The sequence below is a fragment of the Xiphophorus hellerii genome, chromosome 11, assembly GCF_003331165.1.
Source record: "Xiphophorus hellerii strain 12219 chromosome 11, Xiphophorus_hellerii-4.1, whole genome shotgun sequence".
NCBI lineage: Eukaryota > Metazoa > Chordata > Actinopteri > Cyprinodontiformes > Poeciliidae > Xiphophorus > Xiphophorus hellerii.
In genome coordinates, this window is record NC_045682.1 from 10501292 (window position 1) to 10527072 (window position 25781).

At 39.3% G+C, this 25781-nt stretch overlaps 4 protein-coding genes across 8 annotated transcripts; 1 reads left to right on the plus strand and 3 right to left on the minus strand.

Moving 5' to 3' along the window:
* Positions 1-11: 11 nt before the first annotated feature.
* Positions 12-8545, minus strand: alg9 (ALG9 alpha-1,2-mannosyltransferase). 2 transcript variants are annotated; one of them, XM_032576280.1, is made up of 15 exons: positions 8342-8545; positions 6749-6884; positions 6482-6616; positions 6170-6240; positions 5738-5826; positions 4649-4784; positions 4476-4563; positions 4162-4267; positions 3059-3181; positions 2603-2757; positions 2387-2516; positions 2158-2305; positions 1228-1357; positions 1017-1147; positions 12-872 (listed from the first exon to the last, which is right to left on the minus strand). In XM_032576280.1, the coding sequence occupies exons 1-15, from the start codon at positions 8479-8481 to the stop codon at positions 749-751; spliced, it is 1842 nt and encodes a 613-aa protein (XP_032432171.1). In that variant the 5' UTR covers positions 8482-8545; the 3' UTR covers positions 12-748. The 2 variants fall into 2 exon arrangements, with proteins under 2 accessions (XP_032432171.1, XP_032432172.1); XM_032576281.1 differs by lacking the exons at positions 5738-5826; positions 6170-6240; positions 6749-6884; positions 8342-8545 and having other exon boundaries at positions 6482-6600.
* LOC116728297 (mitochondrial import receptor subunit TOM40B) lies at positions 7951-18332 on the plus strand. Of its 3 annotated transcripts, none has more exons than XM_032576287.1 (10): positions 7951-8081; positions 14022-14221; positions 14803-14870; positions 14953-15045; positions 15439-15540; positions 15679-15784; positions 15979-16101; positions 16899-16975; positions 17053-17165; positions 17239-18332. In XM_032576287.1, exons 1-10 carry the CDS (start codon positions 8068-8070, stop codon positions 17339-17341), a joined length of 999 nt encoding a protein of 332 aa, XP_032432178.1. In that variant the 5' UTR covers positions 7951-8067; the 3' UTR covers positions 17342-18332. The 3 variants fall into 3 exon arrangements, with proteins under 3 accessions (XP_032432178.1, XP_032432177.1, XP_032432179.1); XM_032576286.1 differs by having other exon boundaries at positions 7954-8081; positions 17053-17155; XM_032576288.1 differs by lacking the exon at positions 7951-8081 and adding an exon at positions 13361-13632 and having other exon boundaries at positions 17053-17155; positions 17239-18297.
* fdxacb1 (ferredoxin-fold anticodon binding domain containing 1) lies at positions 9866-13245 on the minus strand. 2 transcript variants are annotated; one of them, XM_032576279.1, is made up of 5 exons: positions 12762-13245; positions 12521-12677; positions 11724-11832; positions 11362-11441; positions 9866-11284 (listed from the first exon to the last, which is right to left on the minus strand). In XM_032576279.1, the coding sequence occupies exons 1-5, from the start codon at positions 12937-12939 to the stop codon at positions 10084-10086; spliced, it is 1725 nt and encodes a 574-aa protein (XP_032432170.1). In that variant the 5' UTR covers positions 12940-13245; the 3' UTR covers positions 9866-10083. The 2 variants fall into 2 exon arrangements, with proteins under 2 accessions (XP_032432170.1, XP_032432169.1); XM_032576278.1 differs by having other exon boundaries at positions 11362-11520; positions 11629-11832.
* A 984-nt stretch (positions 18333-19316) lies between the features above and the next one.
* On the minus strand, positions 19317-25778 carry bicdl2 (BICD family like cargo adaptor 2). The gene is given in 11 exon segments (XM_032577008.1): positions 19317-19646; positions 20476-20562; positions 20564-20591; positions 20697-20776; positions 21152-21226; positions 21441-21587; positions 21755-21901; positions 22821-22937; positions 23042-23257; positions 24833-25263; positions 25350-25778. Coding segments are annotated over 10 exon segments (1314 nt in total). The 5' UTR covers positions 25076-25263; positions 25350-25778; the 3' UTR covers positions 19317-19472.
* Between the last annotated feature and the right edge of the window lie 3 nt (positions 25779-25781).

Below are 25781 nucleotides of genomic sequence, written 5' to 3' on the forward strand. Positions count from 1 at the left end.
CAAAGTTGCACTCACAGTCAATCATGAATTTATTCACATTATTCACAAGTTAAATTAACACAGTTTTCCTACACATTTGTCGTTTCCAAATTTCATACTTCTCCAGATTTGTTTGGTCAATATTTTGGCAGAAAGTTTTGACATACAAAAACCAAACTTTACCATGGATTTATGGAAGAAATATTTGCAGTGGTCACTCTTCAACGATGGAACCTGCAAAACCAAACACTGGAAGGAGAAGACTGTGTAGGAACTCTGTCAACAGCACACCCTCATTCATTTATCATTTCCAGACGAGCAGACGATACATAACTCAGATCAAATGTTCAGAGGATTTCTTCATTTCAGGCCACGTTTTCAAGTAGAGCATAAACAGAGAACAGTTGGATTTGTTGTGCCGCGGCCTCTTAAGGTTGATTTAGTGTAAAATCCAGTTTCTGCTTATGCCTTTAAGACATGAATGTACAAACAAACACAAAAAAGTAAAAAAAAAAAAAAAAAAACCTCCGTTGATGATTGGCAATCACATCTCCATTCAGAACATCTTCTGACAATCGCTCCAGCCCAAAGCAGACGTGACATCTTTAAAGGGTCCGCTAATTCACACATTTTTTTTCTTACACAAACCACACCACATGCACACTGACACACAAACACCGGCTGCGTGGATCGGATGTAACCGACTCCTAATTTTTTTTTTTCTTTCAATAATCTTGGATAGGATAGGGAGAAGGATGAGGACCAAGTGTCAGCCGTGGGCCCGCTTACGAGGCTGCTTTTGTCGCCGTGCTTTCAAGATCATGTACCGCCTGTAGGTGGTGTGATGGTCTGATATGAATGGGATGTAGAAAGCTCTGAAGAGAGGAGAGGATCTGAGAAAAAAAAAACCAACCTTATTAAAACATGCATCCGTCTTTTAACTTCTGTGAACATAGAAAAATAGCATGTTTATTTTAAATATCAAGTGTAGAACAACTGGAAATAGTCAGAAAGTCTGTAGTAATCTGTCAAAGTACCTTGAAGCTTGAAGGAAAGGCTTATAAGCAATGACCGACCACTCTTCTTTATTGGTTGAGTAACGAGGCTCAAGTGGCGTTTCCTCATCCGTCTCCAAGTCCACAAGATAGTGGCACTGTTTTATATCTACCTGCACAAAAAGGAACTTTCACGGGTCAGTGAAACTATTACCTACGCAATGCCAAACATCATTATGTCTAAGGGGCTCACATATCTGGAAGGCTCCTCCAGGTTCTGGTCGTTCATATTGGCTGGAATGATCTGCGTGGCCTGAGGCCTAGAGGCGTACGGCTGAGGAAGCTGCCCCTTAAAGGCAGACTGAATGAAGTGGAGCTGCCAGCTACAGAAAAAGATTAGACTTTTAGCAGAAAAGATAAGAATCATCCACTGTAATTATTAAAACAGATACAGAAATAAAAGTATTTTTTTATGTAAGACTCCTTCCAAAACTGATCTGGTAATTGGATAATTATGAGAGGAGATAATTATGATTTGGCAGCAAAAACTGCAGAAGAAGTAGTTTAGGCAATTAAATACCTACACACAGGAAGCTTAAGGAAAAGGATAAATCTAGACGATAGTATTTTATTTGAAACTAACGTCACATCTATCTCATGAAAATACCAGATTTAATACACTCTTGGTACGTTTTAACCTATAAATCCAAAAGTTAACCATGGAATTACACAAGATACTTCTGCAGAGTTTAAAGAGAGCAAAGAGAGATGGATGGGCAACTAGAGGATGGACAAACCGAAGAAAGGATGGATGATTGACAAATGGAATGGATGGAGAAACAAGTAGCAGATGGATGAATGAATGGCAGGATAGATGGATGAATGATCAAAAGTTTAAATGGATGTAGAGTTGAATGAGTGGAACTTGTTGGCATTGAGACGAGGAATAAAATATAGAAATTGCTGTATTTTTCCATAATATATTATTATTAGAATTTTATTTCTGTGTTTATAAAGACTGTGGGATTCCTGTGACATTAGCAATCTTTTGGTAAAACTCCTGCAACCACACTTGATGGTTTATTACTTATATCATGTCTTTCTGTTAACAAAAGGGATGTTTAAAGATTTTCTCACAATCACATCCAGAAATGCAAAAAATTTGTTACTAATGAGAGCTAACTTGTGAGGCAGAAGGAAGCTGCTTGGGAAGCGGTACCACTCTTTCCCAACACACACACTGACTGGTCGGCCATCGGGGACGGAGTGCAGCGTGGGATCCTTGGCGATGCGGTGAAATTCTGGATACAGGTCCAGAGGAGCATGGTACCCTGTAAACACGACGTAAAACAAAATCTGACCTTACATTGAGCTGATAGGCCTGCTTCCAAGACTCTTGTTTGTGCACAAACCTCTGAAGAGAGCGACAGAGCGAGACAGTGACAGCACTGTGAAGGCAACGACAGTGGTTAAAGCCAGCCAGTTGGAGGAAACGGTGTAGTGCTCCAGTCGGTATCGCTGGAACAGGAAGTGGTAGCATTTCTGTGGGAAAATAAACTAGGATACTTTATCTGCCTAAACACTGTCAAAAAAATTAAGCCATACACTTGGAAAAAAGCAAATTATACCTGTAAAGACGAGAGCGCTACTGCCCCACTGAGGCAGATGAGAGGGTAGATGGGAAAGAGAAAGCGCTCTTCCTTGTGAGGTCTAGTGAAGAAAACCAACATCCACAGATACATGGGAGAAAGAGTGAGCCAGTATGGGCGGCCCAGATTCTGAACTGCAAAAAAAACCCCAAAAAACAATAAAGCAACATGTTAAATCACAATCTGATCTGACTATTGGTACAGACAAACACTTTAACCATGTGTAATGTTTAACTGTACCTAAACTAAGGGGAACTAATGTGCAGAAAAGCACCAGCAAATGGGTATGTTTCTAATAGTTTGTAATTGTGACACTGTAAGTGAGATCTTGTTGCAAAAAAACGTCATGAGTCACAAATGGAAACCCGAGTGCTTCGATTACCACTAAAACATTAAAACAAAAATAAAACAGAAAAGAAACGAGTCAGGCCTCACCATTGAACCTGTGCAGCAGCGTCTCCATGAGAGCGGTGAGCGGCAGGGAAAACAACGCCAAAACAAACACCAGGTTGAAGTTCAGGACTCCGTTCAGAAAGTAAAAATGCCACGGCTCCGTACCTGAGAACAGAGCGACACAAACAGAGTCAAATTATCACTGAACTGTGAGTCGCTCTAAATGTTACAACTACCCATCAGATCAAAAAATTATTTCAAGTCATCTATGATGAAGATATGCAACTACATTAAATGTGGATATAACATGTAATATGTGACATACGTAATCTGATAATACATTTGAACTAATGTTTGCTCTGTTCAGTATTTCATCTTCTTCTATGACTAAAAAATACAATAAAGCAGTAGAATCTTTGTTTGTTATTACTTAAATAAAATTATATACAAGTTAGTAATTTATTTTAATCTGAATAATTAGATGTGAAAATTAATGGTTAGCTATGTGAATTCATGAGATGTTAAAAATGATAAACGAGTTGCAATTTTTAATTTGGTCTTATGCAGCAGGACAATCAAGAACTGGTCTGAGGTGAAGTTGTTATGTAAAGAGACAGTTTAATTTATTCTGTAAATTAGTTAATGATTTCACTTTATAATCTAAAATAAAATGGAAACTTACCAGGGGAAAAAAAAACTTGAAATAATTACATCAGATTTGACATTTTAATAAACAAAAATCATTTCATTAATGTCCACCTCTAATTTTAAATTGTGTATCAAATAAATTAGACATTTATGAATTTTTATTAATTGACTTAAATTCACTATTTTTATTTCAAATTGAAACATAATAAAAAACGACCATGCCTCATTTATTTCTTGGCAAGCTGAAGTATGGAGGTCAGCTTTTTTTTTCTTCACTAAACTTTTCTAAAGCAGTCATTAAAAATGTTATGACATTGAATCCTGGCACTAAACAATGAGCCATGTTCCTCACAAACAACATTCTCAGATTGTTTAAAGCATTCTATTGAAATATTAAATTATAATGTTCCCCTGAGTTGTTTATTTTTCTGACATAATTTTTAAAGGAATGCGACTAAGAAAATGAGACATGGTTGTGATGTACTTGTGCAAATTACCGTAAAGATCAGGCCCATGTTCTGTAAAGACATTGTAAAGCAGGATACTGAGTGGAGCAATCACCAGTTTGCCATAAAAGAAGGAGTCCACTGCCACCAAAGGGACCTTGAAAATGTGAACAAGATGGAGACAAAAATAAATAACACAGTTCTTCATTTATGAACACAGAAAACATGGAAAAAGTGCATTCTGTGTAATTTTCTGTATAATTGAAAAACAAAATGTAATCTCTCTCTAGTTCGACTCAAAGACAAGATGGAGATTTTTCTAAAAGTTTATTTATTTCACAACATATTACAGTGAACGTTCTCACCAGCAGCAGAAGCAAAGCAAGAGCGCACCAGATCAAGAAACACTTCCACTCTCTCTTTATCACCAGCAGGTCGAACGCGATCGGAAACCTGCACAGATGATAATTAACACGCCGCCATTCAGATATTCTGAATTTTACTTTTAAAAAGGGAGCGTTACTATTTACCATCTTACCCAATCAAGGCAGAAAATGGCCAGCCAACGATTCCACCGGCGGCCACGCCCATAACAGCCAGTGGTATCGAGTCCTGGAACCACCCCGTCATGGCAATCAGGGTCGTGTACATGCAGAAAGAGGAAGGCAGAAAAGCTGAGGAAAAAGAGCAGAAAAATAGAAACTATGAATGGTTAGGAATAAAAAGCTGACAAAAACATGTCAAAGACTCGTACCACATTCTAAGAATACTAACTGAAGGCTTGTTCTTGTTAAAAAGAGAGTCGTAGCATGCTATGGTTAATGAACAGATACAAATCCACTGTCACCACATCCTCATCCAGAAAGAGGGATTGCTGCTGCATCAGGGATTCGATGCCATCGGCTGAGTTTCTTTACGCTTTGCAAATTGGTATAATAAATTAAACTTGACTGGATGGTTTTCTAACGAGGACAAAATTGGAATGCATGTAACTGACTCTGAATTTGTCTTCATGATTGTATTAGTCTGACTATAAATATCTGTATTTAAATTGGTCTTCTAAAGGGCTTCTTGTTCCATATTGACGCTGTATACATAGAATAATTCAAAGTGAATTAATGTCATCTAAACTTTGGTTGCATAAGCAAATTGAGGGAGCAGGGAGCGAGCAAGTCGTCTTGAACTTGTGCAACTATAAGTCTTAAAGACAAAGAGAGTGCTCTGGAAAACCACCTTAAAAAAGAAATATATATTCTGGACATGTTTCTGTATTCCCAAAAATACTTTAAAAAGTAAACAAGGCCTGAAATCTAAGAAATGGTGGCTACACAGATGCTGTTTTCTGGGGTTGTAATTTTTTCTGTTTCAAATTGTAAGCAGATGGATATAAGGAGAAATTATGTAATTATTAATTATAGCCTAACTTATATAATTGTACAATGTGCCAGCCCCACCTAGACTGTCATGTTCCGGAAAAACCTAAATACCCACTGCCCAGGTCATTTATCAAGTCAGACAGAACATGTATTCCTTTAGCTTTTAGTTTCCATAATAGGTAGGTTATTAAGCTGCAGCAATTATATATCAAACAATAAAGCCTGATAAGCTAGGAATAAATCTGACCAACCTGCCGAGGAGCAGAACATTCCCGTGCTCAGTACAAGGAATGCCAACATCAGCCTGCCCACATGCAAACCAAACTTCTTACAAACTGCCCTGCATCACAGCAAACAAACAAATCAAATACTTTACTTCAACTCCATACAACTTACAAACTGCATTCAAGCACTGCCTGGCCAAAAACGAAAGGAAATCTCACGATACTGAAAGGATCCGACGGTTCCTTTAGTTTACCAAAAATGAATTATCAGCAGAAACCTTCAGTGGGGACCTCATGCAAAAAAAGCAGCACTTTAAAGAATGAGACGCTCTGCAAAGGATCAGTTCAAACATGGCGACATGATAAGTTGTCTTTATTGTTTTTTAACCAGGCAGTGTAAAACTCAACATAATTTCAAAGTGCTATATTACTATCTTGTATTTAGGTGAACAAACTCACTTGTAAAAATAGAGTTCACAGACACAGCAGCAGAATGCTAACACACATCGCACAAAGTAGAACACCAACACCTGAAACACAAGTTTTAAATCAAAGTGCATGTTTTGGCATCGTGATTTGCAACAGTGTGTATTTTTACATGAAAAGATCCTATATTTAAAAAGACAGAGTTCTTAAAAACATTGTTCTAATAGTAAGGCTGAGGTTCATGTGAACGTAGGTCATTTATTACGAACGAAACTCTTGATGACTCTCAGCAAAACATTTAAAAAGTAAACATCAAAAACTGAGATTACACCTTGTGATACTTACCTTGTTAGTCTGTAGAACATGGGCATGCAAACAAGCAGGGAGCGCATGCAGCCATAAGTAAGCGTAGGATCTGATGGCATACAGTGGGGAATATTCCCATGTTTGCATTCCTGTCCCATACAAGAGAAAGTGCATCTGTGGAAACACAACGTGAAAAAAACAATTGAAATGGAGACTATGCAAAATTTGGAAGATAGGTTTTGAGGCAACTTTGCTAATTTTTAGCTTTATTAGCGACTTCATTTTCTATCGGAAAGTGGAACTTACAGGCTCCCAGTAGTTAAACGTCTCATCACAGTCTGAGATGTTGCTGAGCAAAGCAGCACAAAAGCGTGCAGAGAGGAGACATTTAAATGCCGTCGACCCCTCTGGAGCCCACACCTGCCCTCCACGACTTATCGGCCTGTTGGAAAAAAAGAAAACATCCTCGTTTAAAACTTGTTTACAGTCAACATGCATAAGATTCGAAGAATGCACTGAGTATGTTTAAAAGGTTGTTGAATATTAACAACTTATTTAAAAAATACATAAATAACTTTGAAAAAGTTATTTTCAAATCAAATGTAATTGCGCTCCACGTGGGCACTATGCTCATTACAGTGTTTTACTAATTAATGATTAACTATGCATTTACCTTTTTTTTCTTTTTAAAAATCGGTCAGAACAAAATTAAAACTGTATTGTCGAAATGATTTAACTTAAAAATATATATAAACTTGCAATGATAAACAAAGTACATCTCAGAGACAATTACTAGTGAAGAGCCTGAAAGACTGTGTCCCAGAAAACAAAAATATATTACAGTATGTCTCAGCAGCATACTTCAATATTGTTTATAATAAATATAATCATACATCAGGTCAACAATACACTTTTTCCTCCCTCCTTCAGTTTGAGTGCTTATCCTATTTTTTTTTATTGTTTATATTTTTCCTAAGGTCTATATATCAATGTCAGAATACCAATGAAAGCGTGATAGATAACATTACTAGCACTGCAATAGAGAAAATGTTTGGTTAACTCGTCAGCAGTAATAATGGTTTCATTTTGTTTTAAAAGCAAATGATTACCTCACAAGCAGGAGTATTTTTCTTCTAGACTACATTGTGAAAATCTGGTCCTTGGCCATGCCTATGCACAGTCGGCACATATCTCAGCAAAATATATTTTAATATACCTGGCTTACTGAGTCTACAAAGGGTAATTTTATTCGGAAATCCTGCATGTCCTGATAACATATTCATTCGTAAAAGTCTTCCTCTAAAGACTAAACAATATCTGAGCTTTCCCGGTATTAAAGTGGGTATATAGTATGTAACATGCTCTGTGTTGGAAGGATGTGATTGGTGTCGAAAGTCTTCTTTGTTTCACATCTTTCATTAGATCGGATTAGATATTCAGCCCAGAGCTGATCCAATGCTGCCTTATTATTAAGACACGTCATCCCACAAAGCTGTCAACATTTTATCTAGATGGCTTCAGTGAGGGAGCAAAAACAACAGTCGCTGGCACGACAGTAGCGCTGGAACTGACACCGAAAAGCTGTTACCTTTATAAAAATGTGCCGTGGCATCAGGGGAGAATGAATGAATCTGATCAGGTAAAAAAAAAAAAAAACCCTTATTGAACCGCAACAGCTACAGATCTACAATGCGGAGCTGCGCTACAATTAACTGCCCGTTGGGGGTTTATTACCGTGAGCAGACAGCCTTATTAATTATCCAGTGGACCTAGGCAATTTTTTTTTTATCGCTTTGTTATGGTCGGAACTTGCTATGAAGTAGCTAGCTGGCAAAGCTAGCTGTCAGTCACTCCATAGAGCCGTACACTCAAACCTCTCTTCTTCGGGCTCGTACTCACTCTTGCCGGGTCTCTGTTATTTTGCTTTCATCGGTGCCTTTCTCTTCTTTCGTCGGCCGGGCTTCGGCTGGGACGTTCACGTTGTTCGCATCCTGTCTGCTGCCTCGTCTGGCTCGCTGCCGAAGCGCCTTGGCCGCCATGTTTCACCAGCGCTGTTCTGCCGAGTCGCGCTTCGGTCATTTTCGTCTCTGTTCGGTTATTGAGCCCAACCTCGTTTCTTCTTCTCATAGACGTCGTGTAGCGCATCAGTATTAATAATTATGATATGAGGCGAGAATAAAGCGTTCGTTTTCTTTATGTAACTTAGAAAATTAAATTAAAAGAATTATTTAAAAGTTTGATGTGTACAGAGAATCTAAAAATGGGGCTTTATGTACAAATATATAAATCTACCCTCGAGTTTACATAACCATACACCATATTAATTTACAGATGCGGTTCTATAATCATGAATGATAACCTGGATGAGTGTGCTTCATCTTTCTCCGCTGATGTATTTGGAACTTAAAGCCCAATTTGCAAAAAACAGTCTTTTTGTTATGACTTATCACAACAGTTAAGAATGTTTACACAAATCTTTCTTAATGCATTATCTCTGTTTACACGGCGGCATCAGGAGGTGATAATTGTATTGATGAATATTATGATCTTGTGATACACCTTTGCACATTCAATGACGCATAAAAACACTTCAAGTTCGGGCTTTTCAGCATAATCACTCCAGTCAGACGGCTTACAAATGCGCTGTGTTACAATTGCTTTTTAGAATAGCAACAGGATTAAGCAAGTTAAGCAATACATCGCTGCAATCTAGTGATTTAGTTTCAAAATAATAAAGGGAATGACATATAGAGAAAGAATGGTGGCTGCATTGCAAACATATTAAAAGCAAACAAAAATGTATCTATATAATAAGGAAATATGAGCTGCAGAGTTTAATTTCTTAATATTGAATAAAACGCACATACTTTTTGTAAGTGATGGGTGAAAACCAGAGAAGAAGAGGTTGGACTATGTCATTGGACAGGGTGAAAAGGGCTCAGTAGTCAAATTGATTCACTGTAGACTGCAGAAACTAAGTAGTTCCAGTAGGTGGCAGTAGTGCAACAATTAGAAACTTAAGTTTGTATTTGTAAATAATTAGTTCTGTGACATATACATGTGTTTAAGAAGTGCTTTGGTTTTTCATGTTTTGTAAAGTGAAATGCTCTTTTTTTCACAGTCACTGATTCATCCATTCATAACTTGACTGGATTGAAAATAAACAGATGATGACGACAAAGTGGAGGAGGGAAATTAAATAGGATTTGCTTCTTTATACTCCAATGTGAACATGTTATTGACAGATTTTTTTTAAATTCTTGTACTCATTAATATTATTAATTTGATATTTTTTCTTAATATCAATGATCAAAATAATATGAATATAATTATGAAACTATTTCTTTTGGGGGCTGAGAGGGTTTGTTTATTATCGTTAACATATAAGAAATAAAGCCTTAAAATTATCTACATTGATCAACATTTCAGCTTCAATAGAAGGTTTATTTTATGGTTATGAGACAAACATACACTGAATGATTTCAGCCACATTTCAAATGCATAATACAACAACCACATTTTCAACCATTGTAAACATCCGACTATAGATTTTCTAATAAATTTTCTTCCAGCTAAAAGCACATGTGGAGAACAAAAATGTCTGAACTATTCTAATGTCTCCCAACAGTTTGCGTGAAGTGCTACCTGACTGTGACCTGCATACGAGACGAGAGCAAAACCTCCAGCTCTTTGTGAAATGTCAGGGCTTGTGTGTGTGACAGGGCGTGTGTGTGTGAGTGGTAGGTGAGTCTGTAACAATAACTGGTCTGACTCAGGTCAGGGTGCGAGAATGTGTCGATGAGTTTAACTTGCTCCACAGTTCCGCAGCTAGCCTCTCGGGCAATAGCGTGGAACATTTTCTCCTCCCACGCTGGCCCCGTCCAGAAGCTGATGTCAAAGGAGAAGGACTCTGGGTACAGTGAAAAAGGTTGAAAAGGCGTCCCTGGTGGTGGACGGAGAGAAAACTGTTTGAGGAAGCGTGGGTCGTGACTCCAAAGCAGACGCCAGTCAGGCAGTGAGAACAAGAGAACAGCGAGGAGGTCTAAATTTAGAGATGCACTGACAGTGACGTGGTTGTTGCCGTCAGCTGTGTTGCTCGCAAACACCTTACCGATCAAACCCATCGGCTGAGCCACCAGATGTAGGCTTTTCTCTTCTGTAACTATGGAGACCCCATAGGGAGAGAGGAGCGCCTCCAGCTCATGTCCTATCAATTTAACGGGCTCATTTTCCAAAGGGAAAACACCTGTGAGGAGAATCTCGTGAAAGGCAGGCAGAGCCCAAAGGCTGATGGGCACGCTCCTGAACACCACTCCACTAATACCAAACAATAAGCTAGAAGACCCATTACAGCGGTCACAGGCTTCTTCCGCCTCACTGCCCTCAACCTCAGAACTTTGATCAATTTCCTCTTGAGGCTCTGCATTACCACTAATATCTTTGTTTATGAGGAGCTCTTCCAGCTGAGGAAGCAGTGATGGACGCAGCAGGTAAAGACCCCCTTCCACTTCCAAATTAAAATCATGGCAGCACACAGGCTGTAAACTCTCAGTGCCTTTACTCCTCACTCTGTCTGCCTTGGTAGGAGGTGAAGTGGCTTTTATGTTGGAGAAAACTGCATCGTCTTCTTGAGCCTGCGAGGTGAGTTCTTTCTGTAGCAAGTGGATCCAGTAGTACTGCAAATTGTCAAGATCGTGGCAGCATGTCTGCAGTTGCTTGGCTGATATGAGGTGGGGGAAAGGGTCTCTTTTCATGGACACTGGCCAATGTACCCCTAAGCCTTCGAGAAGAAAGTCTTGCACCAACTTGACAGGATGGATGGAATCTGAGGAGAGGAACCCTCTAAGGAGAAAAAAAAGAGATAATAAGACCTCCTTGCTTATTCACTACAAATCATAAAAGTCTATCAGTTCCAGTACCTGGATACATAATCACTGAGCTCAGCTGGTATGTTATAGTGGACCATCTCCCCTTCAACAACCTCCTCCATCTGAACTATCTGGACAGGAGTGAATGGGGCGCTGCGTGAAAACACATGCAGCAGAGCTTTTCCCACATGAAAGCCTTTATCTTGGCTCCTGCACAACAGCAACACGCTTGTTAAACAACGTTGGATCCCAAACGCACACCGCAAACACGCAGAGGACACACAATCCTACACTTCAACACTCACCTTGACTTCTTACCTGTATCCAGTGGACTTGTAGCTTGGGAGGTTGTCACTTTCAAAGTGTCGCACAGCGCTGAGAATGAGGTGAGCTTCGGCTGCCATGGCACTCACCTGCCAGCTGTTGTGCCACTCGCGTTTCGGCTGGTCCGCCGGAGTCCCGCCTTGTCCATTGCACAGGGAGACGTGAACCTCCCCGTCCTCGGCCAGAACCTCAACACAACTGGAAGTTTCAAAATAGGAATTTAAATTTGACATCTTTCAGAACTCGTGAGGACGTCATAAAAGTTGAAAAATATTAAGACACTCGGGGCCTTGAGTTGACACATGTGCTATTCAGTATCAAAAGGGGTAGGTCGGAATATGCTTGGAAAAACAAAAAAACAGTTTTAGACCATTTTTTATTGTCCATTAAATCCATCTATTAATTTATCAATTGATCCATTTGTCTATTTATCTAGTTATCCATGTGTTTGTTCATCCATCCAGTTGTCTATCCATCCATCCATCCATCCATTCATAACTCCATCAATTTGTAATCAATCCATCCATTCACACATCCTCCTGTTCACTTATTTATCCATTTACTCCTCCATCCATACATTGGTTCCTCCATCTATTCATTCAGTCGTATTTGTTTATCCATTCATTCATAGCTGCATCTACCATCTGTCCATCCAGCCATTAAATGAACATCCATCCTGTCTAACATCCATTTGTTTGTCCATTCATCCATCATAATAAATATGTGAATAAATTCACCATGAATTTCTTTTTCAGTTAGTTTAGATTTTTAGTACAGAGCGAGAACTGTGCTGACTTCAGTCAAGAGAAGTTTGGTATTTGGACGTGAAAAATGTGTAGAAACCCCCTTGCATGTGAGGACAAGATGACGTGAGATGCTGTTTTACCTGAGGAAGAAGTTTTTGAGAAGCTCTCTGTTCTTTTTCACCCCGCTCTTCCTCCCACAGTGGGGGAAGTTGAACACCACTCGGTCAAACACACGGCCCTTCAGGAAGGCGCACTCCCCCAGCTTTGTGCAATCCACCTCAAACAGGACACTTCCTCCTGAATAACAAGGACGAGAAGTAACCACAAAAGTCCAAAAATAAAATCCGCTACAGCAGCCACAGATACTGGAGCTCTCGGTACCCGAATCCTCGATGGTCTGGATGTTGGCGGCGGCTCCATCGTGCCGCAGTGCCTCCTCTTGACGCTGCAGGCAGGTGGCCGTTATGTTGCTCCCCGATTCAGAATCCAACTTGCACACTGAGGAGGAGAAGGAGAAGTTCCCCTCTCCAACCAGCAGAATGGACCGTGAAGGCGACATGTCACACACACCCGAGAAGAGAGGCTTAAATTATGAATTTCCCCCAGCAAGTTGCTCTGACGTTGTTCTGGCTTTTGATGCTCTCAGGCAGAAATAATGAGACGACGACAAGCGACAGACCACTTTCTGTCCTGCTGCTCAACGGTCTAATAAAAACTCATCCAGCTGCATTTTTAATCAAACCTCCAGCGTTTAAGCATCTAAAACGGACACATTTTGGTTGGTAGCTATTTTCACTTTATTTTAGAGATAAACAAATGACCTTCCTGGATTCGTGGCTGCTGCTGCGGTACTTACAACTGAAGTCACCTGTGGCAACCAACGCTGGTGTCGCACATAAATTGTCCGACGGGAAACAAATCCCCAGTTCGTTACGCAATTTTCCCCTGAACTCTCACGTCCTAAAAACACCAAATCGTGGTCCTATAAATAAATAAAAAAAGAAGTCATAGCTGTGACTTTCTCATCGTTGCATAGAAATGCGTTAATTTTTAGCCCTCATGTTCATAATTATGTGTGTGGAGGGAAGGACTCGCAGGAGCGACTCACCGCATCTTGAACAGGGAGGAATCTACAGCATCACTTGATCCGCAGCATCAGTTCGCATATTTTAAGTTATTGGTTTATCTAGGAAGTAAATACCCCTGACAGTGTTTCTGATGTGCGGTTCCCAGTTTCGCTCGGGATTTTAAGGTACCCCGATTACATTAGGAGTTTATACTGAAATAGTATTCACCTATACATGCCAGATTTGACTGATGCTAAGGTCATGCTAGCTAACGGAATTGCTGCACTTAGTCATGGAACCAGTGCCTATCTATCTCATTCATAATTGTAGCTATAATTTTCCTATTTATCCGTTTACATTTTCCACACAATCCATTCTGCATTGCTACTCTCTGGGGTCTTTGGGACAAATCTGTTTGTTATTTTATCTGTGGCTAACTCTGCTATGTTTATGCTCTACTTATCTTGTTGTCATGCAGGATCCCATATTACAGCTGTATAAAAGTGCCTGTAAAGGTAGCAGGTATGCGAAATAAATGTGTCATAAATATGCTCTTTGTCTCTACGTCCTTTAGGAAGCATTGTGCCCACATGGGCAGTGTTCTGGCTTTGTCTTCCAATCCGGGCCATCAGAACTGGCCTTTCTCCAAGGATCACCTTCCTTCTCGCTGGGACGCACATCCTGCCCACTGGGACCGTCCACCACGCTGGGAGAGGAGAGATGGGCGCCTACCCAACCCTGGCAGCTTTCACTCTCTCCACAGGAGCTGCAAAGGTAGCTTTAGGTTGATGAATCAAGATCTGTGGAGTGAACACCCCGACTTACACTCCCCTGCACTGTTTCATAACATCAAAATCTTAAAATTCAATGGTGTTTTCTTTGGATGTTATGAGATATACCAACACAAAATAGCACGTAGTCATGCTTATGTCACACCGTTCATTCTTTATCATATCTCTATATGTACATATTTATGTTTTTGTCTTTTTGTTCACTAACATTCTCTATTAGGTCTCCAAGACCTTCACAAAACAGCTGGATTTATACCTAATTTTGCACAGGTGAACACCATTTAAACATTTAATGAAGGCATCTTGTTGCACTGTATTTCATTTAGGAGTATTAGATTAAAAGGGGGAAGAATTTCTATTTGGAAAAAAAAAAACACAGAATTTTCCTTCTGTAATTATGCTTTGTTTTGTGTTGGCCTATCACAAAAAAAAAATCCAAGTTAAATATATTGAGGTTTGAAGTTGTGACATGTGGAAAAGCTCAAAGGCTATTAATACTTTATACAGTGCTGTTTACCATTCTATTCATGTTTTATTTTTGTTGTTCTTCCTTGACCCCACCAGATGTTTTTCCTCATCAGATTGAGGGTGTCAAGATGATTATCAATAAAACTTTGAGTAGCTTTTTTAAGGTGACTCTTCATTATTTACATTTATATTTTGAAACAATATTTTTTTTTTTATCTTTGACTAAAGTAAAGAGTCTATTTCCAGGTCAGTCATACCCTCCACCTCAGTGCTGTTAGTCCCTCCTACTATCGGTTCCACGTGGAGCATCTGCAGTCTGACGACTACAGCAAGGACAAGGTTGGACCCAAATAATCGGATTTTTAAATTATTACTGCTTTTCAGAGTTTCTGCTTAGTTTTTAAAAGTTTGGAAAATTATTTATTTTAGTTTAGGATAAGTGTGGAATAAGAAAACCTACTACCCAAATACATTTATATTTGCAGTCTTTTATTTTAAACCTTATTAATATCTGAACCTTAAAAATAACCAGTGCAACTGGTTTGTTTTTAACACGGGTTAATTAAATGATACACCTACTGTAGAAGTATTTCATCCAGTTTGATACTGGAAAAGTGTAACATTTTGACTTAGCATATCTGTAGGAACCCTCACTTTGTTAACATCATTTTTTAGAAGTTACAGTAATAATTAAGTAAATAAATACATTTTCCTTGTCTTATCCAATTTTAGGACGCCCCAGCATTGATTGGTGAAATGGACTCTTCAGGTAGTCTGAACGCTCACGCTCTCCTTCATCTCACCGAGCGCGTTCGAGCCAGAACGGTATTCCAGGTGAGTTTCCCGGTGTCTTTTGGGGCCGTTTATATCCGTCCCATTTGCAGCATCCATACAAGTCCGATCCTTCTTTAAAAACTGGTGTAGATTTTTTCTTTTTTTTGCCAGAAGCTCACAGCCTGAACTGTATTTCAGACCCAGCAGTCTCAGTTCGTAACGTGGCAGTTTGAAACTGAGTACAGAGGGAGCGACTTCACCGCTGCTGTGACAGTGGCCAACCCAGACATCCTCAGAGAGTCAGGTGAGAAATGGCTAAGTCGCAACTAAAAATCTAAACAATATATAATGCATTCAAATTGTTGCTTGGTGATGTAAAAGATAATTTAAATGTGTCAATTTTATGTAAAACTTAGCAATTTGCACAGTTTGTAGCATTTTTCAAGTTTTTCATAATGTCTCTCTGGTAAATTTTTATTATATGCCTCTTTTGTGCAGTCATTCTGGTAGCACACTTCCTGCAGAGTGTGTCATCGGGCCTGGTGTTGGGAGGAGAACTGGTGTACCACCGAGGGCGAGCAGAGGAAGGAGGAATTCTGACTCTGGCTGGACAGTACTCAGGTGAGATGCAGTTTTTTCCACTTTTATAGGTTTCTTAACCTTTGACATTTTATAAGGTTGGAGACAATAAAGAGGGCTATCTTTGATCAATTATCTCAAAATAATTTCTCAAGCTCCTTTCCTGTGTTCTCTTTCCTTGAACGTGTGCCTCAGATTTTCTGTTGGATTTTTTCCCGTTAACTTAAAAAGGCAGATTTTGTGTCTGCTAAATCATATTTGTGTTCGCAGCTTTTAATTATGCTCCACAAAAAGGCCAATGATCTTTTTTCAGTTTCTGTTAACCAATACCACCAGATTTTTACACAAAATGCCCTCATGTCATTAAAGTATATGATGTGCACCACTAACAAGCTTCCAGTGGTGTTCGTACAGAGCTAAATTAGCCTCATAAAGATTCACAAAGCGCACAATGAAATTTGGATGCATGCAGGAAGCTTTGTAAATGTAACACATAATTCACAAATGTGTATAACACAATGCATAAATGCGTACCTCAAGATTCACATATGTGTAAACAGTTTGTCGAATTTACATGTTTCAAACTACACAAGTAGTAATAAATTACGCATATAAATCTAAAAATACACGTGCACAAATCACTAACACGGATCGGTCAATACGAGGGCATGAATCAGCTTGCCTGCGCTTTCGACTTTTGAGACTTTCCTACGGCATCATCTCACTTTGGTTTTGCAAGTGGAAATTATGTGTTCAAGGCTGGTGAAAAGCTGGGATGTGATGTATTATACCTATATTTTTCAAAAGGTTTCTCTTTGTTTTACTTTGTTGCCATACAGGACCAAACTGGGTTGCAACCCTTAATGCTGGCAAAGGCGGTGCCCATGCCAGCTACTATCACAGAGCCAACAAACAGGTATGAACACTAACAGCCTAGCTGTTATTTGCTCATTATTTCTGTGCAGCATGCTAAGGGGAAATTTGTTTTGCCAGATCCAAGTTGGGGTGGAGTTTGAAGCCAGCACCAGGACGCAGGAGACAACAGCCTCCTTTGGGTACCAGATGGATCTCCCGGAGGCCAACATGGTTTTTCGAGGTAGTCTAAGGTGATTTTAACTAAGGTTGCTTAGTGCCAAAAAAAATCAGTGTATCAGGCGTCTTTTTATGGCAAATGTTCAGGTATGATCAACAGCCGGTGCATCATTGGAGGTGTGTTGGAGAAGCGTCTTACCCCGCTTCCTGCCACCCTGATTATGGGAGCCTTTGTGAACCACAAAGGTGACAAGCTGCAGGTCGGCCTGGGCGTCAACGTGGGATGACCCTCCACATGCTCAAACTGGAATTATGAAAAGAATGTCAGGACATCAATCCAGAGACCTACGTTTGAGATTTATTTTAAAATGCACTGACTTAAAGGGTGCATCACCTGCACTGAAACTCTTCCTGTTGGTTTAACTCCATGTATCTCACCTTGCAACCTACCTCTCAATAACAAGGTGATGTTTTCTGATTATGGGGAAAGCTCTGTGCCAGAGGAATGGATGCTACTTTTAGAAGGGTGCATCACCCTCTGAACTTTGAAAGCTGAAAGTGAAATTGTACCGTATACTTAGAGTATCAATTTTACAATGTCGGCAGTCATGAAGAAATGTATAAATATATACATAAAATAACAAAAATGTATTTCCCATTTTAGTGATTTATCTTGAAATTATGTATTGTAGATTGTTCTGAAAGCTGTTTCTAAAAGAGAAATTCAAAAAATTATGGTATTTTACATTTTTCACAAAGTCAGTGGTCGAGAATAAAGCTGCAAACAACAAAATCGAAAGATGGAACATTTTCGTGGCATCTATCTTTCGGGCTTTATGGGTTTGCAAGCACTGTCTGGCATTAAAAAGAACAAAATCACCAGCCTGAAGCAAGTTTTAGCTCCCAAATGGAATAAATACAGCTAGATTAGGTCTGTATGAATATTTGTCAGCAGCTGATGTTAGTATGATCCCCAAAGAAACACAAAGGAGCAAAGCAAATGGATCTGAGGGCGTCTATGCACAAACAGATTTGTCTCTTATATGTTTGCCCAAAAAGGCCTGTAAAAACACAAATTCTATTTGACAAATTCTAAATATTTTAAATCTGTAATGTATAATCCACTTAACAGGACATTGGACTGGAGAACAAGATGACTGTACTTTTTTCTGACATGATTTAATAAAGATGTTATTTATGTCATAACCTTTGGTCTTCTACCTATTAAAAGATCCATCTGAGTCACGGTGGAATGGTTTAGGTCAAAGTGTGTTCATGTGTTGGTCTGACATAGTAAAAGATCAGGTCAACTAAATTAGAAATCGGAATCAGAAAAATATTCACTAAAGTGCTCACTCCAAACGTACAGAGCAAGTGATTCTTGGAGAAAAGATAGAAATGCTCTCATTTTGTCTATTAGAGGCTAAAACATCTAAAATAATAATTATATATATATATATAAGATCCTGCTAAGATCCTGTGGGACTTCCAGATCCAGACAGACAAAATGGTAATGGCGAACCAACCAGACATTGTCGTAGTGGATAAACAACAGAGGAAAGCCGTTGTGGTAGATGTAGCAATACCAAGCGACTGCAACATCAGGAAAAAGGAGCACGAGAAACTAGAGAAATACCAGGGCCTCAGGGAGGAACTGGAGAGGGCCTGGAAGGTGAAGACCACAGTGGTGCCTGTGGTCATCGGGGCCCTCGGGGCAGTCACCCCCAATCTGGACCAATGGCTACAACAGATCCCAGGAACAACATCAGACATCTCAGTCCAGAAGTGTGCAGTCCTTGGCACAGCCAAGATACTGCGCAGGACCCTCAAGCTCCCAGGCCTCTGGTAGAGGACCCGAGCTCAGAGGATAAGAACCACCCGCGGTGGGTGAGAAGGGAATTTTTTTTTTTTTTAATATATATATATATATAGAATTGGTCATATGTTCAAGAAACCGATCAAAATTCCCCCTCCCCTTCACATTTATGAACCACACAGAGACACATGCTTATTTTTAGCTCTTTCTCTGAGATAATGTTTTGCATGATTCATAGCAGGAAAAAGTAATATCTCAGCCCTTTAATCTTATCCTCACCCTCTGTACTGACCATCAGCTCTTCCTGCTTGAAGTGCACAAATTTAAATAGAATAATGAGGGAAACAGTCTGTTCCCCTATTTACATAAAACAGAGGAGACTGTATGCAGATTACAGAAAATGAACACATTAAATTTTAATGTTTTTATTAAAAGTTTAAAATTATTAATATACTGTACATATTTACAAACAGAAAAGTACATTCAGATATTACATTTGTAAACATTTAGCTTGCTGATATTGCCGATATTGATCAGTGTTCATCTGCTGCCAACAGGCTGTGTCTTATTTGTCCTTGAATAAAGAGGAAAAGAACCCTTTTCCTCCTTCACCCCTCACTCTCAAAGACTTGCTCCTATGGAGTCCAACAGTGCTCTCCTTCTCCTGCTTCTCCTCCTTCTTCTTCTTCTCCTCCTCCCTTTGCAGCACCTGTTGATTGATGACGAAGCGCATGTCCTCCTGCAGCAGGACAAAATGGTAGATTTTAGAAAATACTGATGTAAGGACATCATTAGGAGTGCACACTACCGTAGTTACTGTAGCTTCAAATCATCAAAAACGGAAACTGAAAGGAGATAAATCAGAGTACTCTGATGTATTCCCTGAGGAAGTCGTGGTGTTCCGTAGGGGTTGGTTTTGGGTCTTTCTTACGGTACCACATTTAAGAAAGTGGTACCACGGTCAAGAACGGACAACAGTTACGGTTGTTTTGAAAATTTCATGAATATGATCTGGGTGGAGTTTATTAGTATGGCAGCATAGAGCTACTGCCTCAGGAAAAGAAAAATAATCGTATTGCATTATCAGTTGAAAAGCTTATTAATCCAAGAATATCTTTATAACAAATAGGCTACACAATAATTCATTTTGCAACACAAAATATAAAATTACAGTAATATTATAGCATGTTATATCAACAGAATTGTTGTTGCTACAACATACATTGTTTACATAATAACTGGAGAATGTTCCACATTCCAATAAGAAAGCGTTTTATGACACAATCATTAGTATTCCAATAATATGTTTTCAAACTTGTAACAAACATTATCAAGCTCTTACAACTTTATTACTCTATTGTAAGACCTTGCACTGAAGGTTTCTGTATTTGTGTGGGTGAGCATGTGTGTGCGTGAAGTTTGGCATAGATGTGTAGAGGAGAGGATTAAACGAGTGTGCCTCCTCCTCCACTTTTCTGAATTTTTTAGTATTGTATAGATAACTTTTTACTTTAATCTACAAGTTGAACATGTTCAAAATAAAATCTTTACACAAACAACAAACTCACCTGCCAGGCATCCAGTTCTTGAGACAGCACCACCTTGTGTTTGATTGTGTTGAGAAGCTGCTGAGTGAGCGATTCTTTCTCCTGACGGAACTTTGGCCAGTTCACTCTCCAGAGAGCTGGATAGAAAAGAAAATACTATTAGCCTTTATTTATTTATTTTTTGTTATAAATTAAAGATAATGTCTAATAAAACACTGGGGCGTTTTGTGTTGCAGTATCACCTGTAGCTCTGATTTTCTCCTCCTCTGAAGGGTTTAATTTCTTCCCTGAGAGACTCAAGTTCCTTTTGCTGAGACTGGAGCTGCAAGGACAGAAAATAACAAAGTTTCAGCACTTTATTTTAAATACATCTTGGGAGTTTTTATATAAAATGCAAACTGTAAAACACCAGTTGTCTAATAGAAGAATTAAGACATCATTTTCAACAATATACACATCCTGTAATATTTCCAACTTTGTATGATAAGATATCAAAACTTACATTGCTGTCTCAGAAATGATCCTCCCATTGAACACACATTAGAAACATTATTTTACTTTTTACTGTCTTGAAGGGGGACTTTTTCATTAAATTTTTTTCTGTTTTCGCTAATTGGCCCCAAATGATGCAATATCCTCTGCTCTGGTGACCTGCTGCTTTAATGAATGTTGAATTCATGTGTAGCACTTAACAGACCTCGTCCTTTAATGCTTGTATTTCTTCATCTTTGGCCTGCAGCGCTGAGGAGTGAGCCAAGAGAGCCTCTGTAGCCTATAAATAACAGGAAACATAAAGAGCACAAAATGTTTACACAGATTTTGTCGCAATATGTTGGCATCTCTGCAAGGTTTCCAATAAAAATGAATTGTGGACACGTGTTAGTACCAGACACTTCTAACATAAGGGATGTGAGTAGAGGTTCAGAATTAGCAGACAGTTCCCAGGTCAGACAGTAAAGTTACTGCATGTGTGGATCTGTGAGTACCTGTGTCTGCTGAATTTCACTGAGCAGAGACAAAGGTTGTGTGTGCGTACTGCCCAGGAAGCTCTCCTCTCCCAGGTTCAGATGTTTTTGTTGTAAAGAGCGATTCAAGGTGCGTAACTCAAACACAACCCCCTGCTCCTGCTCTATCTATGTTCACACACAAAATACACACACACACACACACACACACAGAGACCATAAGAAGCAAACAGGCGGACTGTGTAGGATTTTAAAGCAGATGTGTTAGTTATTTCTGTTAGTGATGAATGGTATTATTATTATTAGGACAGTTGTGACTAATGCCGGATCTTCACCTCAGCTTCCTTCTCAGTGAGTTTGACATGAAGCTCTGACAGTCTGTCCCGCAGTCCGTCTCTCTCCACACGGAGCCTCTGGCTGTCCTCCTCTGAAGCTTTTAGCTGCGTCTCCATGTGCGACAGCCGCTCCTGCAATACTCTGTTCTGCATGAATGAAGACGAGAATTGTCATTTTTCCATGAATTGAGTGAGAAGCTTTCCTTTAAACTTCTGAATATATGTAGATTTACTTTTTTCATGCATCAAATGTGGGTGAACAGAAATAATAATATTTGAGTTTTTATTCTTAAATGTTAATTAAATCATGTTTTAGTTCTATTTAAATGGAAATCTGCATAACAATATAAAATACCTCAATATAGCAATCTTGCATTGCAATACTGAAATAATTCACTGCAACATTGTACTATTTGGACATATTTCATAAATAATTTGACCTTTAATTTTTTTCCCCGCACAAAATATACAAAGTGCTAATTTGGGTTGGGATAAGTATTTGCCCCCTTACAGATTCCTGCTGCTTCAGGACCTGCATGACTTCCAGTATTTAGTGGAACCATGAATTCTGCCTTCGATGAGGAAACCCTGTAGAAGAGTAGTTGGCCATCAGTCTGTGACCTTAAAGTTAAGCATACTTGGGTTACACCCACTAATAGGTTCCCCTCTGAATGGCTTTAAAAAAAAACAAATGAGGGTTTTGGATTGACTTAGTCAAAGTCTGGACTTTATCTGATTGAGATGTTGTGGCATCACTTGAAACAGCTTGTTCATATTCTGCTGTGTAGATATTTTTATATAATTCAGTATAGAGGATTGGCATTCTTATGGCAGAGTAATTGACAGTCATTCAAAACGCTTCACGGCAGTCGATGCTAATGTTATTAGGTTTAGGGGCAATTATTTCTTTCCTGGTATTTACTCAAATTTTGTCTAGTCTTATAATAGAATTTGTTAGATGAGATAAAATGTTAAGTCAAAAGAAGTAAAATCATGAGAAATCTGTGAGGGAGTAAATACTTTTCCACAGCAAAGTACTTTAACAGTAATGAGAAAGTTCTAATACCTCAGCTTGCATATTTTCTAATTGCGTGAAGCTGATATTTCGACTAAAGGATGACTCCTCCATCTCTTCTCTGAGGGTGCGGAGCTCAGTCCTCAGGGAGTGTTCCAGTGTTACAGCCTAGAAAACGTGGGAGATACAAGGCTGTGAAACCCGTTTGCCTGCATAGCAGCCAAAAAAAGTTAATCAGATGTGACTCAATATACAGGTGAAAATGATCCAACCTCAGATAGTTGCTCCACCAGTCTCTGGTTGTGATTGGCCAACTGAGTCATCTGCTCGCTGTCATCTTTCCTCCGGTCCCGCCCCTCGCTGTGGTATTTCTGCAGCTCTGCCCTCAGTGAAGCTATGTCTGTGTTGAGCTCTGACTCCTTCTGCCCAGTCTCTAGTTCATTCATCTCCAGCTTCCTCTGCAGGACGTGCTTCTCCTGCTGTAAAGCCTGAGACAATAAACTGCATATTAATCAACTTCATGAGGTTGACAAGAAGTGTATGAATATCAGCAGCAGAGCCTACAAAAGGGAGACATGCAAATCATCAGGAGTCTCCCCATAAATGAAATAAGGAGAAACCTGCAGCTAGGGTTATATTTAGGAAAGCGTGGGGTGCCTGGACTAGCCAGTTTTGCAACAAGTTCTTTTTTGAATATGTAAATTACAAAACAATAATGTACACATATTTGCACATATTTGTTTCAGAGGGGCATTTAGGCTTGCCACACCAATTTAGTTTTCATTATTCAGAAAGATTTTCATTATTTTTAAATAACTGTCTACATCGGTATATTTAACAAATAATGCGTGACCCATAACGTTATATATAAAGGAAGAAATCGAGAGCAAATTGTAGCTAAGCTTTGATAGAAAAAAAATTAATGATGCCTTCCCAAGATATTGTGATCTTTGCTGCACTCCAAAATCATCCCTTTGATTTGTCATTGATCGGAAACACACAACAAAGGAAATAAATCATTTCACCTTCTCCTTCTTGCATACATGTGTGACAAATCGTCCTTGTACATTTCTTCAATTTTGGTGTTATTTGCTGAAAAACAGACCCGCAACATGATTGTCCCACCTCCAAACTCCAAACTGCGTTTGATGGGATTTTTTGGAGCAATGCGCAGCGACATTTCTCCTTGCAATACGTGACCCAAAGAGTTCAATTTTGATCTCATCTGACAAGAGTGTATACTTCCGGTATTTAACTATCTTGTTGAAATGTCTGTCCATGCATCACAGAGCATGGTAGACACACACCTGAAAAACAACCTAAGACTCAGAACACACTTTCCAACCAAGGGATAATTTAGGATGTTTCGGACTGGGAGGGGAAGAATATCTGAAGAGAGCCCAAGGATCCACAAGAAGAACGTTTTAGCAAGAGCCACTTTACAACCAGAAGAACCATTAGCCTCCTGTTCAAATGATGAAACATTATTCAAGCTGCAAAACTCTTAATTCTTCAGTGAAGTATTGTGCTTTTTCTTGCATTAGATATAGATTGTGAGGGGAAAAACTACTTCTGCTTATTCAGGGTCTCTGTAACTGTGTGAATGGTGTTTGGCTTTTGGACAATCTTTGGATTTCGTGTAGCCTCATTAGAAACATATTTACTGAGAAAGACATCAACATGTTGAAATTCTGTTCTACGTCATTTACCCAGACACAGCGCCCAAACCAGTGTTGAAATGATCGTTCAGTGTTTTCATAGAAGATAAGCTCAGTGGAAAAATCTCGAGAGGACTCTGTCTGTGACACAACATAACACCTACTGTTGCAGAAAGCTTTCATTCCAGACTTATTTGTCAACAATTGGTGGCTCAACATTAGGTAACCCATTTCTATTTTCCTAGATGGAAAAACCCTAAGTAATGAATCGTATGATCAATGGAACAGCAACTTTTTACACATTTGAAACTGACTCACATTTTGATTCATGTGGTATTTTCCTGTTTATGTTAAAGGCAAGAGTTCTGTGCAGTTATTTTTCCTTCAGCCCACTTATCTCCTTACCTCCACCTCTTTCTCTCTCTGCTGCAGAGTTTCTGCCAGCTCCTCATTCTTCTCCAGCAAGGCCCGTCCCAGTTCTGCCGCCAGTATCAGGTCAGTCTCTATCGCTCCCCCGCCGTCCACGCCGTCAGCGGGGGAGGAGGCTGACTGCAAAGCAAAGAGAGATACCGAAGAGGAAGAGGAGAGAGGAAAGAAGGAGTCTTCCAGGCTGGGCGAGGGAAGGCTGTTTTTCCTGGGAGTGAACATGACTGAAACGTGTTGGCTTAAGGGATTAGTTTGAAACCAACACCCTCTTGGCTTTTGGATGACTTCTCCAGGGTCAGAGAGGTGAGGGATGAACTCCCATTCCTTCTCCTTTCCTTTAGTTTCCCACTGTGTTCTTCAGAGGCGCCAACGCTGCAATCGTTCAGAAACTCTCCTCTTCAGAGACAAATCTGTAACAGCAAGAAATCAATACAGACAGACAATCTTAGAAAGGCTTAGCGTGACAAGTTGTTTTCTGGTGATATTATCTAACAACCTTAACAAGGAGGTCTTTTGTCTGACTGGTGATTTGGTTACTCTGACCGAAAATCTAGCTCCTTTATTACCATTGTTCTTGCTCCCCTCCCTAAATTCCACAGCTAGTGTAAGCATTGTGTCTCGGTCTCAGACTGTAAAGAAACTAGAGTAAAAAGTTTCTGAAACCTTGTGAACAGAAACAATTGAGAATATTCCATGTTTTTTCCACGCACTTTAACTAATGTGATGTTCCTCTAACACAAATTTCATTCAAAACTATTTCCTTCTGAGGTCACTCTTTGACGTAACATTCTACTTCCACCTCTTAAAGCCAATAATTCATCCAAATTAAAACACTCCAGAACTTGTCTGTATGTCAAATTATTCAAATTTTGAAGTCAGACGAAAACCCAAGTTATTCTGGCTCAAAGAAGAAGAATCAAGTCTGTCT

Bases quoted from the DNA above. Each gene is read 5' to 3' on its own strand.
- LOC116728297 (XM_032576286.1), top strand. The intron at 15,046-15,438 runs GTTGGACCCAAA...ATCCAATTTTAG, and splicing joins ACGACTACAGCAAGGACAAG to GACGCCCCAGCATTGATTGG. The intron at 16,976-17,052 runs GTATGAACACTA...TTGTTTTGCCAG, and splicing joins ATCACAGAGCCAACAAACAG to ATCCAAGTTGGGGTGGAGTT.
- alg9 (XM_032576280.1), bottom strand. From the start codon at position 8,481: ATGGCGGCCAAGGCGCTTCGGCAGCGAGCCAGACGAGGCAGCAGACAG. The intron at 6,885-8,341 runs GTGAGTACGAGC...TTTTTCCAACAG, and splicing joins ATAACAGAGACCCGGCAAGA to GCCGATAAGTCGTGGAGGGC. The intron at 3,182-4,161 runs GTAATTTGCACA...CTCTGTTCTCAG, and splicing joins ACATGGGCCTGATCTTTACG to GTACGGAGCCGTGGCATTTT.
- fdxacb1 (XM_032576278.1), bottom strand. From the start codon at position 12,939: ATGTCGCCTTCACGGTCCATTCTGCTGGTTGGAGAGGGGAACTTCTCC. The intron at 11,833-12,520 runs GTAAAACAGCAT...TGAAACTTCCAG, and splicing joins CTCAAAAACTTCTTCCTCAG to TTGTGTTGAGGTTCTGGCCG. The intron at 11,285-11,361 runs GTACTGGAACTG...TTTTCTCCTTAG, and splicing joins CTCAGTGATTATGTATCCAG to AGGGTTCCTCTCCTCAGATT.